The sequence below is a fragment of the Astatotilapia calliptera genome, chromosome 7 (genome assembly GCF_900246225.1).
Source record: "Astatotilapia calliptera chromosome 7, fAstCal1.2, whole genome shotgun sequence".
Lineage (NCBI taxonomy): Eukaryota > Metazoa > Chordata > Actinopteri > Cichliformes > Cichlidae > Astatotilapia > Astatotilapia calliptera.
In genome coordinates, this window is record NC_039308.1 from 31,128,203 (window position 1) to 31,147,600 (window position 19,398).

Genomic DNA, 19,398 nt, shown 5'->3' on the forward strand with positions numbered 1-19,398 from the left:
ATCTGCGCTCGACAGTGCAGCCTAGGCGGAGTAGTCGAACGCAGATTCACTGAGCGCAGGGCAAGCTAGCGAGACAGAAGTTAAGCTCTCCTTGCAACATGGCAAATTGAACCTCCCCCACCCTCATTCAGATCTGGCGTTTGAAATTATTTTGGTTTTCATGTGACGTATGACCCTGAAGGTAAGCGAGTCATGGACTAAAGTAAAACAGTATGTTGGATGTGCCACGCAATGCTCAATTACATGGGTGGGAGCTAGTGTGTTAGCGCAGTTAGCTCGTTAACGTGTTGGCCGTCCAGCCCCATGCACGGGGCGATCCGCGGTAGCTCATTAACGGAGATTTGCCGTGTTGTGGCGTTAATGTCATTTCAACGAGATTTACGGTGACAGCACTAGTGGGAACACAACGAATATGACTGCACATTTACGCCGACAAACAACAAGCACGCATGCTACAAACTTTACCCGAGTTATTTAGACAGCCGTTAGCACATGATTCTCCTTATGGGGACCTGATATGTTTAATATGCTGCTGAGAATATAGCCCAGAAGAAGCGTATAGTATATCTTTTATTTTGGAAAGAGCCATTTCTCTGTAATAAACTCTCTTTTCCAAAGATGAGTGATTCCTCAATCAGATACAGGGCTCACAAAATTGCTAGCCCGACGTCCCGGGCCTAGTGATTTTTCCAGTCGGGCTACCAAGATCTATCTCTGCCCTGCCCGTCGGCCTATCGTGGGAAGGAAAAATATTGTTACAACTTTGTTTTATTGATTTCAACAATGACGTACAAAGTTAGCAACAGCTAAGTCAATCTTGATTTCAGAACAGTGGTATGTCCATTATACCCTCCAACCCCCCAACCCGAATTCTCCCCCTACCAGGTCCACACTAGACAAAACACCGCAGAGAACCAGTCTCTGCCCACACACAAAAAAAAAACAAAAACAACATCTCAGGACCCATACACATAACAAGCATAACCCCCCCCCCCCCCGGCAACCAAACAAACAAACAAAATCAAGCAAAGCAAAAAAAGAGAAAACAAAAGCAGAGAAAGTACCAAACAAAGCAAAAGGAAAAAGAAATAGATAAGGTATAAGTAAGATTTAAAAAAGACAAAACAAAAAAAACAAAAAAAACCATTATAATGTAGCTTCGCTCAGTTCACTTCAGACTCAGGAAGTAAAGTAATGGTGTCCACCAGCAAGAGAAATGATTTCCAGATTTTGTTAAATTCCCTAATAGAACCTTTTAGAGAGAATCTAAGTTTTTCCAACTTTAAGTTAAAGAGTACATCTCTCACCCAATGATCATGAGTTGGGGGGTGGGGAAGCTTCCACTTCAACAGAATAAGCCTCCAGGCCAGTAAAGTGGTAAAGGCTAGGGCCTGTTTGAGGGGACCAGATAAGTTCAAGTCAGGAGGAATGCCAAAAATTGTGGAGAGTGGGTTAGGAAGGACAGTCTGGCCATATGCTTGGCTAAGTGTGTCGAATATATTCCTCCAAAATGCACTCCATTTCGAACAAGACCAAAACATGTGGACATGGTTGGCAGGCGATAGTCCGCATCTGCTACAGGCATCACTGATGGTTGGATAGATTTTAGATAATTTTGCGTTTGTATAGTGTACTTTATAGACCACCTTGCACTGAATCAAAGCATGGCGAGCACAAATTGAGGACGAGTGAATCAATTTCAAAGCATTTGGATTATCTCCAATAAAGGTTGGAGAAAAAGGGAGTGGTGAGCTGAGTATTGATGATAATGAGTAACAGCTAGATGCAGTTTCCATTTGTACCCAGACTGTTGCAGGGGGGTCGTTATGAACCCAATGTAAAAGTTTTTGTATGTTAGCTGCCTAATAGTAGTGTCTAAAATTGGGCAGACCAAGACCACCGTCACTTTTAGAGGACTGAAGAATAGACTTGCGAATTCTAGCTTGTTTCCCTCCTCATACAGTGGGGCAAAAAAGTATTTAGTCAGCCACCGATTGTGCAAGTTCCCCCACCTAAAATGATGACAGAGGTCAGTAATTTGCACCAGAGGTACACTTCAACTGTGAGAGACAGAATGTGAAAAAAAAAATCCATGAATCCACATGGTAGGATTTGTAAAGAATTTATTCGTAAATCAGGGTGGAAAATAAGTATTTGGTCAATAACAAAATTACAACTCAATACTTTGTAACATAACCTTTGTTGGCAATAACAGAGGTCAAACGTTTACTATAGGTCTTTACCAGGTTTGCACACACAGTAGCTGGTATTCAGGCCCATTCCTCCATGCAGATCTTCTCTAGAGCAGTGATGTTTTGGGGCTGTCGCCGAGCAACACGGACTTTCAACTCCCGCCACAGATTTTCTATGGGATTGAGGTCTGGAGACTGGCTAGGCCACTCCAGGACTTTCAAATGCTTCTTACGGAGCCACTCCTTTGTTGCCCGGGTGGTGTGTTTTGGATCATTGTCATGTTGGAAGACCCAGCCTCGTTTCATCTTCAAAGTTCTCACTGATAGAAGGAGGTTTTGGCTCAAAATCTCACGATACATGGCCCCATTCATTCTGTCCTTAACACGGATCAGTCGTCCTGTCCCCCTGGCAGAAAAACAGCCCCATAGCATGATGTTTCCACCCCCATGCTTCACAGTAGGTATGGTGTTCTTGGGATGCAACTCAGTATTCTTCTTCTTCCAAACACAACGAGTTGAGTTTATACCAAAAAGTTCTAGTTTGGTTTCATCTGACCACATGACATTCTCCCAATCCTCTGCTGTATCATCCATGTGCTCTCTGGCAAACTTCAGACGGGCCTGGACATGCACTGGCTTCAGCAGCGGAACACGTCTGGCACTGCGGGATTTGATTCCCTGCCGTTGTAGTGTGTTACTGATGGTGACCTTTGTTACTTTGGTCCCAGCTCTCTGCAGGTCATTCACCAGGTCCCCCCGTGTGGTTCTGGGATCTTTGCTCACCGTTCTCATGATCATTTTGACCCCACGGGATGAGATCTTGCGTGGAGCCCCAGATCGAGGGAGATTATCAGTGGTCTTGTATGTCTTCCATTTTCTGATGATTGCTCCCACAGTTGATTTTTTCACACCAAGCTGCTTGCCTATTGTAGATTCACTCTTCCCAGTCTGGTGCAGGTCTACAATACTTTTCCTGGTGTCCTTCGAAAGCTCTTTGGTCTTGGCCATGGCGGAGTTTGGAGTCTGACTGTTTGAGGCTGTGGACAGGTGTCTTTTATACAGATGATGAGTTCAAACAGGTGCCATTCATACAGGTAACGAGTGGGGGACAGAAAAGCTTCTTACAGAAGACGTTACAGGTCTGTGAGAGCCAGAGATTTTCCTTGTTTGAGGTGACCAAATACTTATTTTCCACCCTGATTTACGAATAAATTCTTTACAAATCCTACCATGTGAATTCATGGATTTTTTTTTCCACATTCTGTCTCTCACAGTTGAAGTGTACCTCTGGTGCAAATTATTAAATTGTGCACAATCGGTGGCTGACTAAATACTTTTTTGCCCCACTGTATGAAATGTGACAGAATCTTTTCTAACTTGTCAAAAAATGCCTTGGTAAGAAGAATCGGAACATGTTGAAAAAGATACAAGAATTTTGGGAGGACACTCATCTTTATCAGGTTAACTCTCCCTGCCACTGACAATGGTAGAGAAGTCCAGTGGTCACAATCTTTCCCAACATTTTCTAGTAGGGATAGAAAATTCTCCCTCATCATTTTATGTATAGAAGAGGAAATGAAAAACCCCAAATATCTAAATCCGGTTTCTGTCCACTTAAAAGGCACTATTGAGTGGGGAAGAGCTCTGGCCAGGGAATTGAGGGGTTGCAACTCGCTTTTTTGATAATTGACCTTATATCCTGACAGTGTACCATATTGGTCCAGTATGTCAAAAAGCACCGGGAATGAGTTTAGAGGGTCAGAAATGTACAGGAGCAAGTCATCTGCATAAAGGGAGAGTTTGTGAGTCACACCACACCTTGTAATGCCTTTAAATCTATCCTCTAAACGCAGCCATATTGCAAGAGGCTCGATAGCAATGGCGAATAGGAGGGGTGAGAGAGGGCACCCTTGCCTAGTGCCCCTCTCAAGTGGAAAAGGCAAAGACAAGTTGTTGTTAGTACGAATACAGGTGGATGGCGAGGAATATAGTAGCTTAACCCAGAGAATAAAGTCAGCCCCTAAGCCAAACCTATCCATCACCTCATAGCTCCACTCGACGCGGTCGAAAGCTTTCTCCGCGTCAAGAGATACCACAACCTCTGGAATCGAGTTGCACGATGTATGGATAATATTCAAGAGGCGTCTTGAATTGTCATATGAGTGCCTGCCGGCCATAAATCCCGTCTGGTCAGAGGCGATAATTTGTTACAGAACACGTTGTAGCCTAAGTGCGAGGATTTTAGATAGTATTTTAAAATCAATATTTAAAAGAGAAATTGGTCTGTAACTGCTGCACAACAGAGGATCCTTGTCCTTTTTCAAGATTAAACAAATAGTAGCTTCGGACAAAGTCTTGGGTAATTGACATTTTGAAAAGGCTTCATTATACATATCTTTCAACAACGGTGCCATAAGATCAGAATTGACTTTATAGTATTCTGCAGAGTAACTGTCAGGGCCCGGCGATTTACCTGTGTTTAAGGATTTAATGGCTTCTTGTACCTCTACTACAGTAATAGGTCCCCCTAATCCCTTCGTCAGATCTCTATCTATTCTTGGAAAATGTATATTTTGGAGAGTTTCTTCTGATAGAGGGGGAGAGCTTGAAGTGTACAGATTGGAATAGAAACTTACAAATACTTCATTAATTCCCTCTGGGTCCGATATTATGTCACCAGCAGCAGACTTGACCTTTGGGATTAGCTTGGAGGTTCCTTCGGCACTGGCTTGATAAGCCAGAAGTTTCCCTGCCTTGTTTCAAAAAAGCGTTGCTTAGTCTTAATTAATTATAAATTTAAAATAAATGTTAGAATCCACAAGGGGGTTCTTTATAAGTCTGCACTTTGCTTGATTAAGAAAATATCATATGTTACAGTGACATGTGGGGAAATTAACAGCTGATTTTAATTGCAGACAAAACTTGTATATCAATAACAAAACAAATTGCAGTTTCCGGTGTAGAAAAAGTTTAAAAATATTTATTTGGTAAGCAGAAGTCTTTATCAGACAGCAAATAACTAACTTGACACATTTATACATCAATCTGACAACAATCTGTACAAAAAGCTTCGAGCACATGAAATTTGATTTGTGTAATCTAATCCATTTTGCACTTCCACTACAACACCACAGTTAATTAACAAAATGCTTCTGTGCCTTGTTAAGTAACTGAAATTGTCAGCTGTACAGAACATAAAACAATTTGTGCTCATGCAAACATTTATTTGATCAGTGTCTTGGCAAGATGCACTAAGATTCCAATAAACACATGGAAAAACTGCTCACTGATAGACAATATGGTGTCATTTTTACTCTGCTCCTGTGCATCTGCAGAAATTCTATAGTCTCAGATGTATGGAGACCTTACTTTTATCAATTACGATCATGAGTTGTAGCCCAGGAGCCATGAGTCATATGTCTGAGATATACATGTTTAAAAAGGTTAAATATAATAGATGTAAAGCATATACATTTCCCTGACAGGCTGAAGAAAATAAGAGTATACGTGAATGGAAGGGAAACAAATCATCACGAGAAACAAAGTTCATTGTTTGTAGCTCTTGAAAAGAGCACCATTATTTCTTTGTGCACAGTATTATCACGGCTGGTGGGTCAAGACATAGACACCAAAGGATGCCTTGTGCCTAATTTGGCTGCCAGCTGCCTCTGACTATTCATGTATAAAAGTACAAAAAACAACATTCCCGTGGTGTAGGTGCACCCATTTGCTTTATCAGATGTTTTAACACTACCGTTGTGTGGTCTTACATGTGTATGTGCAACTACTTTCATCCTGCTCTAATGTCAACGTGAAAATGCTCTTTAACAACTTGGTGAGCGACAAAACTATCTAATTTTCCCTACAAAATACCTCTGTTGTTGACCTTAATGGTTGTTTTTAGTATTTTGAACATCTAAATCCGTGGTTCTAGTGTTCCATTTCATTTCTGCACTTTATTTTAGCCAATTTCTGGTTAAATCTGGTTTGCATTATTTATTTATTTATTTTTTGGGAGTAGTAATTAAACATTTTTTTGCAGGTTTTATAGGGAAAAACAAAAACCAAACAGCTGAATTTCCACTCACCTGTGCTACTCTGGGATTTGGAAATCAAACCTGATTGCAGCAAAAACACCTGATTCACCTAGTATTTTCCAACACATAGCACAACCTCCAAATCAAATCAAATCAAATCTCTTTTATTGTCACATCACATGTGCAGGTACATTGGTACAGCACATGTGAGTGAAATTCTTGTGTGCGAGCTTCACAAGCAACAGAGTTGTGCAAAATACAATAACATAAACAGGCAAAATACAAGAATGGCTACATCTGAAACTAATAAATATATGTACAATATATAATAGTATATGCATTTCTGGATGTGTATACTAAATATTTTTCTACGTGTGTGTGTGTGTGTGTGTGTGTGTGTGTGTGTGTGTGTGTGTGTGTGTGTGTGTGTGTGTGTGTACACATATTTTACAAATTAAATAGAGTAAACAATAAATAAAATATATAAAATAAATAAAATAAAATATACAGAGTGAGACATGTGCAAAACAGTGGCATTTATATACAGTGTGGAGTGCATAATGTTAAAGTTCCAGTAGTGAAGCTGAGGTGTCTATGACGTGTTCAGCAGTCTGATGGCCTGGTGGAAGAAGCTGTCTCTCAGTCTGCTGGTACGGGACCGGATGCTGCAGAACCTCCTTCTTGATGGAAGTAGTCTGAACAGTTTATGGCTGGGGTGACTGGAGTCCTTGATGATCCTCCCCGCTTTCCTCAGGCACCGCTTCCTGTAGATGTCTTGGAGGGAGGGAAGCTCACCTCCAATTATCCGTTCAGAGCACCGCACTACTCGCTGGAGAGCTTTGCAGTTGTAGGCGGTGCTGTTGCCATACCAGGTGGTGATGCATCCAGTGAGGATGCTCTCAATGGCACAGTGATAGAAGGTCCTGAGGATGCGGGGGCTCATGCCGAATCTTTTCAGTCTCCTGAGAAAGAAGAGGCGCTGCTGCGCCTTCTTCACTGTTTTGTTTGTGTGTACTGACCACGTAAGATCCTCAGCCAGATGTACACCAAGGAACCGGAAGCTGCTCACTCTCTCCACAGCAGTGCCGTTGATGGTGATGGGGGTGTGTACTTCTCTGCACCTCCGGAAGTCCACTATCAACTCCTTTGTCTTTGCGACGTTGAGGGTGAGATGGTTGTCTTGACACCAGTGGGTCAGGGCGCTGACCTCCTCCCTGTAAGCCGTCTCATCACTGTTGGTGATAAGACCCACCACTGTAGTGTCGTCTGCAAACTTCACAATGATGTTGGAGTTGTTAGTGGCTGTGCAGTCGTAGGTGTAGAGTGAGTATAGGAGAGGGCTCAGTACACACCCCTGTGGAGCACCAGTGTTCAGTGTGACGGGGGATGAGGTGATGCTGCCCAGTCTGACCACTTGGCGTCTGTCAGACAGGAAGCTAAGGATCCAGCTCCCCCACCCTCATTCAGATCTGGCCTTTGGAACTATTTTGGTCTTCATGTGACGTATGACCCTGAAGGTAAGCGCGTCATGGACAAAAGTAAAACAATATGTCGGATGTGCCACGCAATGCTCAATTACATGGGTGGGAACTACTGCGTTAGCGATCCGCGGTAGCTCGTTAACGGAGATTTGCCGTGTTGTGGCGTTAATGTCATTTCAGATTAACCCTGACAGCACTAGTGGGAACACAGCGAATATGACTGCACATTTACGTCAACATCATCCTAGTGCAAAGACAAGTGGAAGCAGACAAAAACAACAAGCATGCATGCTACAAACTTTGCCCGAGTCATTTAGACAGCTGTTAGCACATGATTCTCCTTATGGGGACCTGATATGTTTAATATGCTGCTGAGAGTATAGCACCGCAGCAAATTCCTAATGTTGTAAACCTCAACATCTGGCAATAAACCCATTCTGATTCTGATTCTGATTCTGATTCTGAGAGTATACCCCAGAAGAAGTGTATAGTATAGCTTTTATTTTGGAAAGAGCCATTTCTCTGTAATAAACTCTCTTTTCCAAAGATGAGTGATTTCTCGATCAGATAGATTTATTATTTTATCCCTTTGTTTAAGCAACATTAAATTTAAAAACTGTACGTTTGAGTTAAAATATATATTTATAATTTTAATAACTGACAAATTAAAAAAGCATGAAAATATTTTTGTATCAAAAAAATATCGAACCGTGACACCAATGTATCAAACCAAACCGTGAATTTTGTGTATCGTTGGACCCCTAGCCACAGCTGCCCTGGGGCAGACTGACAGAAGCAAGGCTGCCATATCGCGCCATCGGCCCCTCTGCAGGACACCGGCCCTCGAGGCCTGGAGTTGGACACCCCTGGTGTAAAGGAACTTGACTAGCCTGCACAGAGTCCTGGTCTCCACCTGATAGAACACCTCTGGGATGGGATTAGAGCACAGACTGTGAGACAGACTGTCTCATCTAACATCAGTACCTGACTTCACAAATGTGCATGCGTAAGAATGGCCAAAAATTCCCTAAAACACACTCATAAGTAGGGATGGGTATCATTTAGGTTTTATCCGATACCAGTACCAAACCGGTACTTTTGGAACGGTGCCGGTGCTTAAACTGTGCTTGAACCGGTGCTTAAAGAATGAAGAACACAAACTTTGTCCAAAACCCTCTCATGTTCAGCTGTTTTTTTGTAAAAAGATAACAATGTTAGCCTTTTCTGCAGCTATAGGGGATTTATGGTATCACTCTTGGCTGGAAGCAGTGTTTAAACAATGGGGGAAAAAAAACTATCCAAAAACCTCTCATGTTTAACTGTTTTCCACTGTTTCTTTGGTCATTTTAGCTTTTTTGGCCAGGGTGAAGGGAGTATCTGCCATCAAACAAGAAGACAGCCGCATGTAACTACGAGGTGTTTGCTAGTTCACCTTACGTGCATTAATGTAATAACGTGGTTAGCCTACTCAACGTAAATTACACATGGACAACATTAAGCTACTCACGCAGAGAAGAACAGCTGCTGCTGCCATCATCACCCGTCATCATTTCTGCTACACTGGCAGGGCTAGGGGCCAGGACTCTCCTCTTCGGGTTTTTGGGGGATGTTGCAAACTCCGGGACCGATAACAGGCAACCCACCTGGAGTAGATGTGCTTGGTGTGAGGTCTCGCAGCAAGCTATCAAATACGGTGCATTTCTCGGCTTTTAAAAAAAAAACCACTATGCGTCGCCAGGTGTTTCATCAGATTCGAGGAGTTACCTCCTTTGCACAGTATCACCTTAAAGCACTTGTTGCAGGCTGCTGAGTTTGCATCTTTTGCTGTGAAGTACAGCCAGACTTTTGACCGGTTCGCCTTGGGCGTTTTTAATCTGTATTTCTGCTCTAAAAGAACGTACGTACCTGGGCCTGCCTACTACGCTCGCAAAGGTAAAATGATTGGCTGGAATCCAAAGTGTGTGACATCTCAGGAAAAAAAAGCACCGAAATAAAGCACAGAAATGTGCGCTGCTTTTCGGTCTGGTTACTACCGTTTATGTCAGAACGCACCGGATGCCGGTACCCATCCCTACTCATAAGCCTTGTGAAAATCCTTCTCAGAAGAGTTAAAGCTGATATAGTTCCAAAGGCCAGCACACATCAAAGATTAAACCCTATGGATTAAAAAAGGGATGTTACTCCAGTTCAGTTTTGTGCATCTGTGAAGGCTTTTGGCAATATAGTGCATTTGTCTTGCCAGAATCTGCTTTCTCTTTGGATTGTTTCTAGAATAGGAAATAATGTGAACTTAAACAGCATATTGGATGCTCGTTTAGCATTTGAATTAGCCTGGGAGAGTTGATATGCCCTATGTAGATAATAGATGAATTTGTCATAAAGTATATAAAACATAAAAAATATCAAATATAAAAAATAAAAGCTTAATTTCAATCACAATGTAAGCACATTTTGGTTGAAATCTATTTAGCCTTTTTGTGGGTGGCTGTTGGGGTTCTTAGCAGTGAATAACTAATCAAGATCCAAAAAGGAAACTGTAATTGAAACCAAGTCTCCAGTAATCATGTATTAAGCAAAGTCATTATTTATTTTGAGCAAAAATACAATGGAAATAATTAAAAGAGAGAATACAAATTCAAAGCAAGATCCAGAAATATGCTTTCAGAATCACAGTTGCCATTATACAATGACACTGATCACAATGTTAGAGAGAAACAGCATAAAAAGATGACTCATCACACATTTAAATTCATGTGGATGTAAATGTGACAGCCCATGCTTATACAAATGTAAATGCAGAATACATAGTAGCATTAGTAATACCATAATTTGTGATACAATGCTGCTAGTAGCAGTGGTCATATTATGTTTTCTTATAAAATTCCCCATGTCACAAAGTGAATAAATTCTTAAAATAAAAAGTTTAAGTGTTATTTGATGCAGGTTCAAAAAAGTCCCTACTTTCCAAAAGCCTGTGCTGTAAGAACATTAAAGTTACTTATTATTACATGAGGCTATGAGATTGCCAGAAAGCAACACTTAGTGTGTGTGACAGAGCCAAATGATTATAATTTTATGAAGCATTTGTATTACATTTGTACATCTCATGCTATTTTACTGCCACAGGATGGTCTTCACATACATGAAATGTATTCAAATTACCAACACTCCAATATATGAAAATAAAATTATAGTTACACATGAACATGTAATTTGCATTAGCTACGACATATTATACTTTATAATATTACTAATATTATAATATTGTTCAGTAAAACAAAGCTGTCACAGACTGTATATTTATATTGAGCACACATTTCTTAAAAAAACAAAATAAAACCCACAATTACTGACAGGTTTTGGATCTGTTGTTTTTGAAAGAAATTTAATGAGGAATCAATTTAATATTTAATCACCACAAATCAGGGATTTTCCTTTATAAAATAACTACATAGATGTACTATACAGAGGCCCATCCAGTGATGTGTTACCTAATTTAAGGCTGATTGATCATTATAAAAAGCCTTTGCCAGTAATGGTAATTGCCGATTAAAGAAGCACCGCTTTTTGTTCCCTAGTGTAGTTGCATGTCTGGAGCTTCAGCTTAGGTTTCGATAACAGTCTCAAAAGGGGTAGAGATGCAAAGAAAAAAGCCACTCCTGATATTGGCCCAAAAGATCAACATGGGCAAAGGGACACAAAACCTGGACAGAGAAACATTGGAAAATGTGCTATGAACAAACAGTCTGTGTTTGAGATGTCTGAACCAAAAGAAAAACAGCTGTGAGATGTAGAATAAATACACAGATGCTGAAAGAGGTGGTTGGTCCCAACTACTATGGTTTAACATCATTCTAAAGTGAAACCAGATAATAACCAAAAGTTCAAAAATTATACACAAATTTTTAAAGAAGTTGGTCAGGTAACTTCAGGTCAGGTCAGGTATTCAGGTATTCAGGACCTCAACCTTATTACTAAGGTGTTGTGTGAACAGCGTATCAGTATGGTACAAAGTAAGTGCTCAGTAAACTAGGGCTGTGCGATATGACCAAAATCTCATATCCCGATATTAAAACATCTATTGTCCCGATAACGATATAAATCACAAAAATGTAACATTCTCTGTAAAGCTCAAGTTGCGTGAAGTGTTTCCAGCTGGGCGTCGTGTACCTGGAGTCGAGTGTTTTACTGATGCATGAAACTATAAATTTTTAGACATAGGTTGTAACGGCCGCCGTTTTCTTTGTGAGTATTTATTACACGGCGTGCTGCGGGGAAAAGCCTGTTCTAGCGTTTGACTCTAAGGTTTATTTTTTAGCACCTGACGGCTCTTTTTTAATTGTCATCTGTAATTAATCTGCTCTTTCACGTGATTCAGTTTATTTTGAAAAGTCTAAACAGGATCTTGAGCTTTATTGTGAAAGGTTTATGTGGAACATAAACACGCGGTGGTTTTAGTTTTGTTGCTAACGACAACGCATAAAAACAAGTGCTTGTCCGTCCGTAGTGTGGTTATATTAAATATAAGAGAAAGAGAGAACTTTAAGAAATTAATATAGCCACTACAGTGACCATCAAAACGATGAAAAAAATATTGCCGTAAACAGTTTATTTTGTGACACCATGAAACAAACGGTAGCGTAAAATGAAACGATAGACGTTTTTATATCGTCATCCGATATATATCGTTATATCGAACAGCTCTACAGTAAACCATCCTGATTTCATGAAGGGTATTCTCTCTATCCATCCATCCACTTATCCTTATCTAGCACAATCCTGCTAGCCCTGGTGGATTGTGCAAGCCCTGCAGGATTGCAGGGCTACCACAGAGACAGACAACCATTCACACTAATGGGCAATTTAGAATCACCAGTTAACCTAACCCCACTAACTGTTTGTCTTTGGACTGTGGGAGAAAGCCAGAGTACCCGGAGAGAGCTCATGCAAACACGTCTAGAACATGGGAACTCCACACAGAAAGGCCCCAGCCAGGTGGAGGATTTAGACTTGGGACTTTTTTTGCTATGAGGCAACAGTGCTAACCACATTGTGCACTGTGCTTCTTTACTGTTTTCCTTTAATTTAATATTTCACATTTGGATGTGTAAAGAAGTTCCAATATCCTACTGACAACTTTGAGTAACTAAAAGTTGTCAATACAAGGTTCTGTTGATTTATCTTCAAATTTGAAGACATTGAGGGAAATGTGAGCACAAAAGACTATTTTTCCTCCTGACATTATCACTTTTACCTCCTAGGACCTGGCGTCCACATATGTGGACATCACATTTTTTGGGTTATTTAGAACAAAATACTCAATTTTGCTCTACAAGGGCCTGATATCCACTAACCAGGACATTATACTGCTACTGTTCTATCGAAATTTCAAATGAATATCCTCATATGTAGCTCTCATTTTTCTCAGAAACAAAAATTAGGTAAAAAAAAAAAAATCAGGTAATTCTTTGTTTTTATATTTATCAGGTCCCAATCAGCCCAAATATCAAAGAGAAATTAAAAATGCATGCCGTGGAAGAGTTCAGGTCTTAGGAGGTTAATCATGAAGCACAGAAGGTATTCGTTATTGTTTTCAGACAGATCTATGGTAGCTCCCCTCTGTTTTAGCTTAAACAACTTTTCTTGACAAAGCAGTTTGTTGGTTTTTTTTTTTGCCAAACCTTCAAATTAATCCAGTCAAAATTTAATGACATTTCCCCAACGTGTAATCAAGGAATGACTGTATGCAAATGGTTTGTAGCTCGTTTCAGTATTAAAGTGTTGCCATTATTGATGATGCTAAGAATGTTTGTATTTCTTCGCAGGCTTTTTGGAGGGAGAAGGGCTTTTCTGGGGAAATAGTGGCAGGGTCCTCCACCGAGTGTCCATTCTGTGTAACCTTTGATGCCACCAGCCCTTTTGGTAATGCTGCTCTGGTAGGGTTCATTGCTGGCCAGCAGGCTTCTCATTGGGAATCAAAAGAGGTAATGGAAAAATGCTGTAGAGAGGCTTTTAAGTAACTTTCTATGCACATGTCATTTAAACATGACAGTATTTTCAACATGTTTTAATAAGCAGAAACTTGCATACTCCTCCACCATCAGGATCATTTGCTTTTACTTGGATGTCCATTGCTAGTAGATATAAACTAAAGAGCTCCACAATCATGGGTATATTTAGGGTTAAGTCTTGTTTGCATTAGAGAAAAAAAGCCACATAGAATGCATTCTCAAAATGATATTGTTCAGTGGCAGCATTTTAAAAATGCACTCAAGATTGCTCATCACCCGAGTGCAGATAAAGCACTGCCTTTAGACTGAGAATTGTGGGGTACTGATGCAAGCTTTCAGTAACTGCAACTTAAGTGAATAACAGACAGAAGTGTTTTTTTTACCTGTATGGTAGAAAGAAGACTAAGAGCATTCCTAAAAATAGACAGTGGGTATTTTTTGCTTGTTAAGTGTTTAGAAATAAAGGGCAGGTGTTTATAATTACTGTTACCAGGTTTAAGTTTAAGATTTAAGTTGTAAAAGACAACCCACAAAAATAGAGAATGACTTAACTAAAATTTAAGATGCGTGGTTGTTCATGTTATTGGCCAACCAATCTGTTATTTCTTAACAAAGAGCATTTAAAATTATTTGGAATTGTACAAGTCTTGTCTTAATCCTTTAAATTCCTTTGAATTCTTTTCAGCAATAGCTTTGGTATAGGACGAATGCAGGCTTTATATGCCTTTAAGCATGTGTATGAGGTTTGCAACATGCTTTTTGCACACAGCCTACACGCTTTCCTTCTATATTCATAGAGACATACATACATACATACATACATACATACATACATACAGGTAGCAGTGTTTCCCTTTACATAAAAATATAAATATATTCAGCCCCATCTCTACAGTTGTTTTTGCCATCTAAGTCATCCTGACTGGCTAAAGCTCTTGAGTAACTATCACTATGCTGCTTTATTCTGTGTAGGATGCTAAATAATTAAACTCCACATCCCCCACAAAAGAAAGAAAAATCCCCAAACTATGGTGGTATATGTGAGTAGACGTGGCATCAGGCATGCAATTACGCACAGTATGTGCTGTTACAAAGTATGAATTTGTTATTATTTTATGTATTTTATGTGTTTTTGGTTTTTTGTTTTTTTTTCTGTATTTCTTTTCCATTTTCAGGTCTCTTGCACTTTGCTGGCTTTCTATTGTTGCAGTTTTAAATTTGTTTAAATGTTCACTTGGATGCTCTTTCTTTGCCTGTTTTTTTGTAGTATGCCAACATTCCCAATGCAGAAATACAAGAGATTGAAGATCGCACAAAAAAATAGTGTAAACTTTACCGTTTATTGGAGCAAATGGGATGACTCCAAAATTAACTTGACACTTCATTCACCTTCGTTGAACTCAAGTCTTTATAAATAAATAAATATAAATAAATAAATTAGAATTAACTACAACGTTCCTGAATTATAAATATTATTGCTCAGCTCATGTTTTATGTAATAGGAGGCCATTCTTGTTTGGTTTTACAGAGAAACTCAAACAGAATGACAGGCTGATGTTAGAAGAGTCGGTCAGAGTGTAAAAGACAAATCCGTGACTGTTGTGACACACAAAAAATAATGTATTATTTATTATTTTATTAGGAAACATAAAAAAAACTACAAATAAAAACATTTGTAGGAAATCATCTGTGTTTGATTTACATACATTTACTGTAATAGATCACTTTCAGAAACACTCAAAAACATGATGTGTTTGGCTTTAATTATTTTCCTAGAATCTCTATAACACAATCAGAGTTTAAGTTATTGGATCTCCTTTTGTTACCAGGCCTCAGCTGCTCATCATGTGTGCTAATACAACTGTGAGAATGAGTTGCACAAATTCTTTACTTCTTTTGTCCAACTTGGTGATTTCTAGACAATACATTCATACTTTAGCACAAAGCATGTTGTTACAGTCTTGAGTTAGAGAAAGTGCCAAGTTACAACACACATTTCTGTTTCTGTTTTCTGTTTACAGGTTGGAGAAAGGAAAAACGCTGTGCTTTCCAGTCTGGTCAAATATCTAGGTCCTGAGGCTGCATCTTTCATGCATTATGAAGAAAAAGTAAGTGCTAAGTGCCAAATGTCTGGTGAAATAAAACGATATTTTTAGTTTAAGGTGGTTTTGTACAGTGCCAAAATGGATCCCATCTCTCTCACTCACTTTGCAGTTTTCTGGTTTGTATTCTTAAGGTATAGAGTTTTTGTATTATATTAGGGGGAAAAAATGCTTAAATTAAAAGTTATTTTAGACTTCACTGGGGTTTCACAGTGAGTCTAGAATCATTTCCACAAACCATAAATTGTGTCTAAAACCCTCCAAATTTGCATCCCTTTCTAGTGTGGAAAGTGGACAAGTTCTGTTAACAGACCTGCCTTTTTAAATTCCAAATGAGTAGCTGCTGCATTCTGTTATTCTTATTTTCCTGATAGTACTGCTTCTGATTACTCCGCTTTTAAAACATCTCAGGCACAAGCACAGCATGGTTTGCTCTTTTATTGACTGCATGAGCAAATACAAGAAACCTGAACTCCCAGCACCTTAGGAAATGAAAAACCAGTGGATTACACTTAAGTTGATGGCAATACCACCATAATAGGCAAATTATCTTATGGCTAGTGCTATCTTAGCTTTGATTTACTTTAGAACACCATATCTCTATCAATCTAGACCAGGGCTCGACAACCCTAGGCACGCGTGCCACACTTGGCATGCGAAGGGTTAACTGATGGCACGACCATAGCTGGACTAGCCATCGGTGGCCCGATGATTTTTTTTTTTTGTTTTTTTTTGTAACGGTATAAACAATGAAAGCTTGTGGATTGGCCAGATGCTGGCCGGTGTGTAAAAATAACTCAGTTGTTTGGTGGTGGCTATGGCGGAGCTTCCACAGATTCAGTAAAATTAACAAGTGGTGGAGGCTGGCAGGTGGATGAGGGAGAGGGGAGGCAGGAGGAGGAGAGACCCGAGACGGGGCGGTCCGAGTGTCAGGTGAACTGAACTTCAGGTAAGAAGTTATGACCTGCAGTCTATGTGGGTCAGATATGAACCAAGTTTAGGTGGAGTTTATTTTCGTTGTTCTGTTTTTTTAGAGTCAGTTACAATAACTCGTACTGCGTACTAGCTAGCATGACGGAGTTTCTATACAGCTGGGTGGGTGCTACTATGTTACTGATAGTGAACTTTGTTTTATTCATAAGGTTAGTTAGTAGAGTTGCCAACCGCCCCGTAAAAAGACGGAATCGTCCCACATTCAGAGAAAATATTACGTGTTTCGTGTTGAGCTGAGAAGGAACACAGTTTGTCCCGGACTTCAGCTAGGATGGAAAAAGACACAAAGGTGGAGTTATTCTGTCGTTACGCTGCACAGCTGCCTCTTCTTCTCCTCCCATTCTCTCCTGTTGCTACTTCAATCATGAAACTGATCAATGATCAGCTGATCGGCTCTCTTGTTTGTTTATCGCCCACTTTGCGCCAGAAAGAGGAAACCGCCGGATGTCGCGCTAAACAACAGCAGCACGTTTAAGCTTGATCAGCTGTTGTTAGAATTTATTTAATATTAATTTCTAGTATCAGCTGATGTTTGCTGGAGCCACAGCTGTAAAAGCTGCTGGTCATGATATCGGTTTGGATATGTGGTGAGAGGGAAACATGAAGATGAAACCAGGAGATGTCCTTACTGAATCATCAGAGCTGAACAGGTGATGGAGAAACAGGTTTACCTTTTAGGTGACATGGATGAGTTGAAGGGAAGTTATGAACTGTTTCTGAGAGACAAATAACACCAATATCATTTTCTAAGTAGCTGACAGCTGGTAACTGTGCAGGGGCGGGTCTAGCAAAGTTTTGCCAGGGGGGCAGGTAGGGCATTAACAGGGAAAGGGGGGCACAAAGAAATACTTTCTCATTCTCATTTAAAATGTCTGGCTGTTCTTAAATAATTATCTGAAGCTTACAACCAAAGTTTTCATCTTATGTAAAATGTATAGAAATCATACATATACCAACAAGACAGCGTTTGTTTTCATTCAAAGGCTTTATGGCTTTAATACCTGGTGGGCCGGTCTTTAGTCAAAATGCCTGGGCTGTTTTTTTGTCCCAGTCCAGCCCTGGGCACGACACGCAGTGAATTAATCTGAGAGGGTAAAAAATAAATGGCCGGGCCAGCGGTGCACATTGCAAATCAGCTCGCATAGACACATTAGTTGACGATATCTTAGCTAACAGCCCCAACTACCAGATTCAACTTGTAATTGGCTAAAAAAAAATAACTTACTTACTAACTCACCTACCGGTGAGAGGGACGTTGTTAGCTTTCCACATTCCGACACTTCAAAAGCTTCAGGAGCTTTCCGCTCAGCACAGCATCAGCACCACGGAAATACACGGATACATCCGTAGACTCGAGACACAATGCATTTTTGGGACTTTCAGGTGTATGGACCAATGTTTTCTTTTCTGATCAAACCAGAAAGCTTTAATGAGCAGCTGGGTTTGTCTCGCATTAACTGGCTGGGTTAATGCCAGTTAATGCAACATCGAAGCAGCTAGAATCCACAGCTGTGCGTGTTCATGGAGCTTTCATTTTCACCTGCTGGACATCACTACCTGACAAGTTTAACTGTCTTCAGAACATTGCAGAGGCCTTATTGACAGTATTTGGCTCTACATATCTGTGTGATCAGATTTTCTCTCACATGAGTGTCCTCAGGCAGCCATCTGAATGCTGGACACTTGGAGACCTGTGTCTCTGTATTAACAGACATGCCATATTGGCTTAGTTTATTTTTCTTATCATTCTTGTGAGGAGACCATAAATAGCATTTGTATTTTCTGTTGTACAGTTCATTTACTGTTATGGATAAAAAGTCTTTTTTTGTTTCAAAATAGCTGATAACTATTTACTGATAGCTGCCAACATCTGCGAACAAATATAATTCTATAAAGTGGTTCTATATAGTGTGTAACTGTTCATATAGAGCGTTATTAAATTCATTGCTAATGCAATCATGTGGCACACTGACTTCTGAGGAAATTTTAGATGGCACTCGCCATCAGAAAGGTTGCCTACCCCTGCTCTAGACAGATGGACGGACGGACAAAAAACACCACAATGAAGAACATACACAAACAATTAACATGACTGTGTCATCAGCCGCCAGAATAATGAGGACGAAAGCCAGGATAGAATCAAAAAGTATAGTGGTGACTCTAAATAAGGCTCATAAAAAAGGTAATTCTTGACTTGTGACAGCCCCTAGGGACACACTAAAAAAAGGTCACATTTTGAAAGTTCAATGGCAGACTTTAGGTGGCTGCTTTAAAAACATGATGTCAAAATAAGCAGAACCTGAATAAATAAGTCACTGGAAGGCAAGCATGCTGAATTTAGGCTGGGACTCCAAATGGGGCACAATCACCCATTTTGCACACGAGATACTACATCTTCTACAGTCCTGCATAACAACAATGTACATGCAATAAACTTTGAAAGATATTTTAATTTTAATCTGCCTATCATCCTAAAAATGTGTCAAACATAAACCAAATAGCTCAGCTGTATTACATGACGTAGCACATTCATTTATGGCCTGTAAAGGAATACAGGCCAGATACAAGGCTGATAATTTATT

At 40.0% G+C, this 19,398-nt stretch overlaps 2 protein-coding genes across 4 annotated transcripts in view; one reads left to right on the top strand and one right to left on the bottom strand.

The window, feature by feature from the left end:
• vsig8a (V-set and immunoglobulin domain containing 8a) overlaps nt 1-19,398 on the bottom strand; it is a 91,453-nt gene that overhangs the window by 55,358 nt on the left and 16,697 nt on the right. The gene's annotated exons all lie outside the window — the stretch shown is intronic.
• The window catches only part of LOC113025979 (probable flavin-containing monoamine oxidase A), a 57,064-nt gene that overhangs the window by 23,946 nt on the left and 13,720 nt on the right, over nt 1-19,398 (top strand). Inside the window, exons 9-10 of the mRNA XM_026174310.1 lie at nt 13,536-13,694; nt 15,743-15,829. Of these exons, the coding sequence (XP_026030095.1) occupies nt 13,536-13,694; nt 15,743-15,829 (246 nt within the window). The remainder of the gene's footprint in view (nt 1-13,535; nt 13,695-15,742; nt 15,830-19,398) is intronic.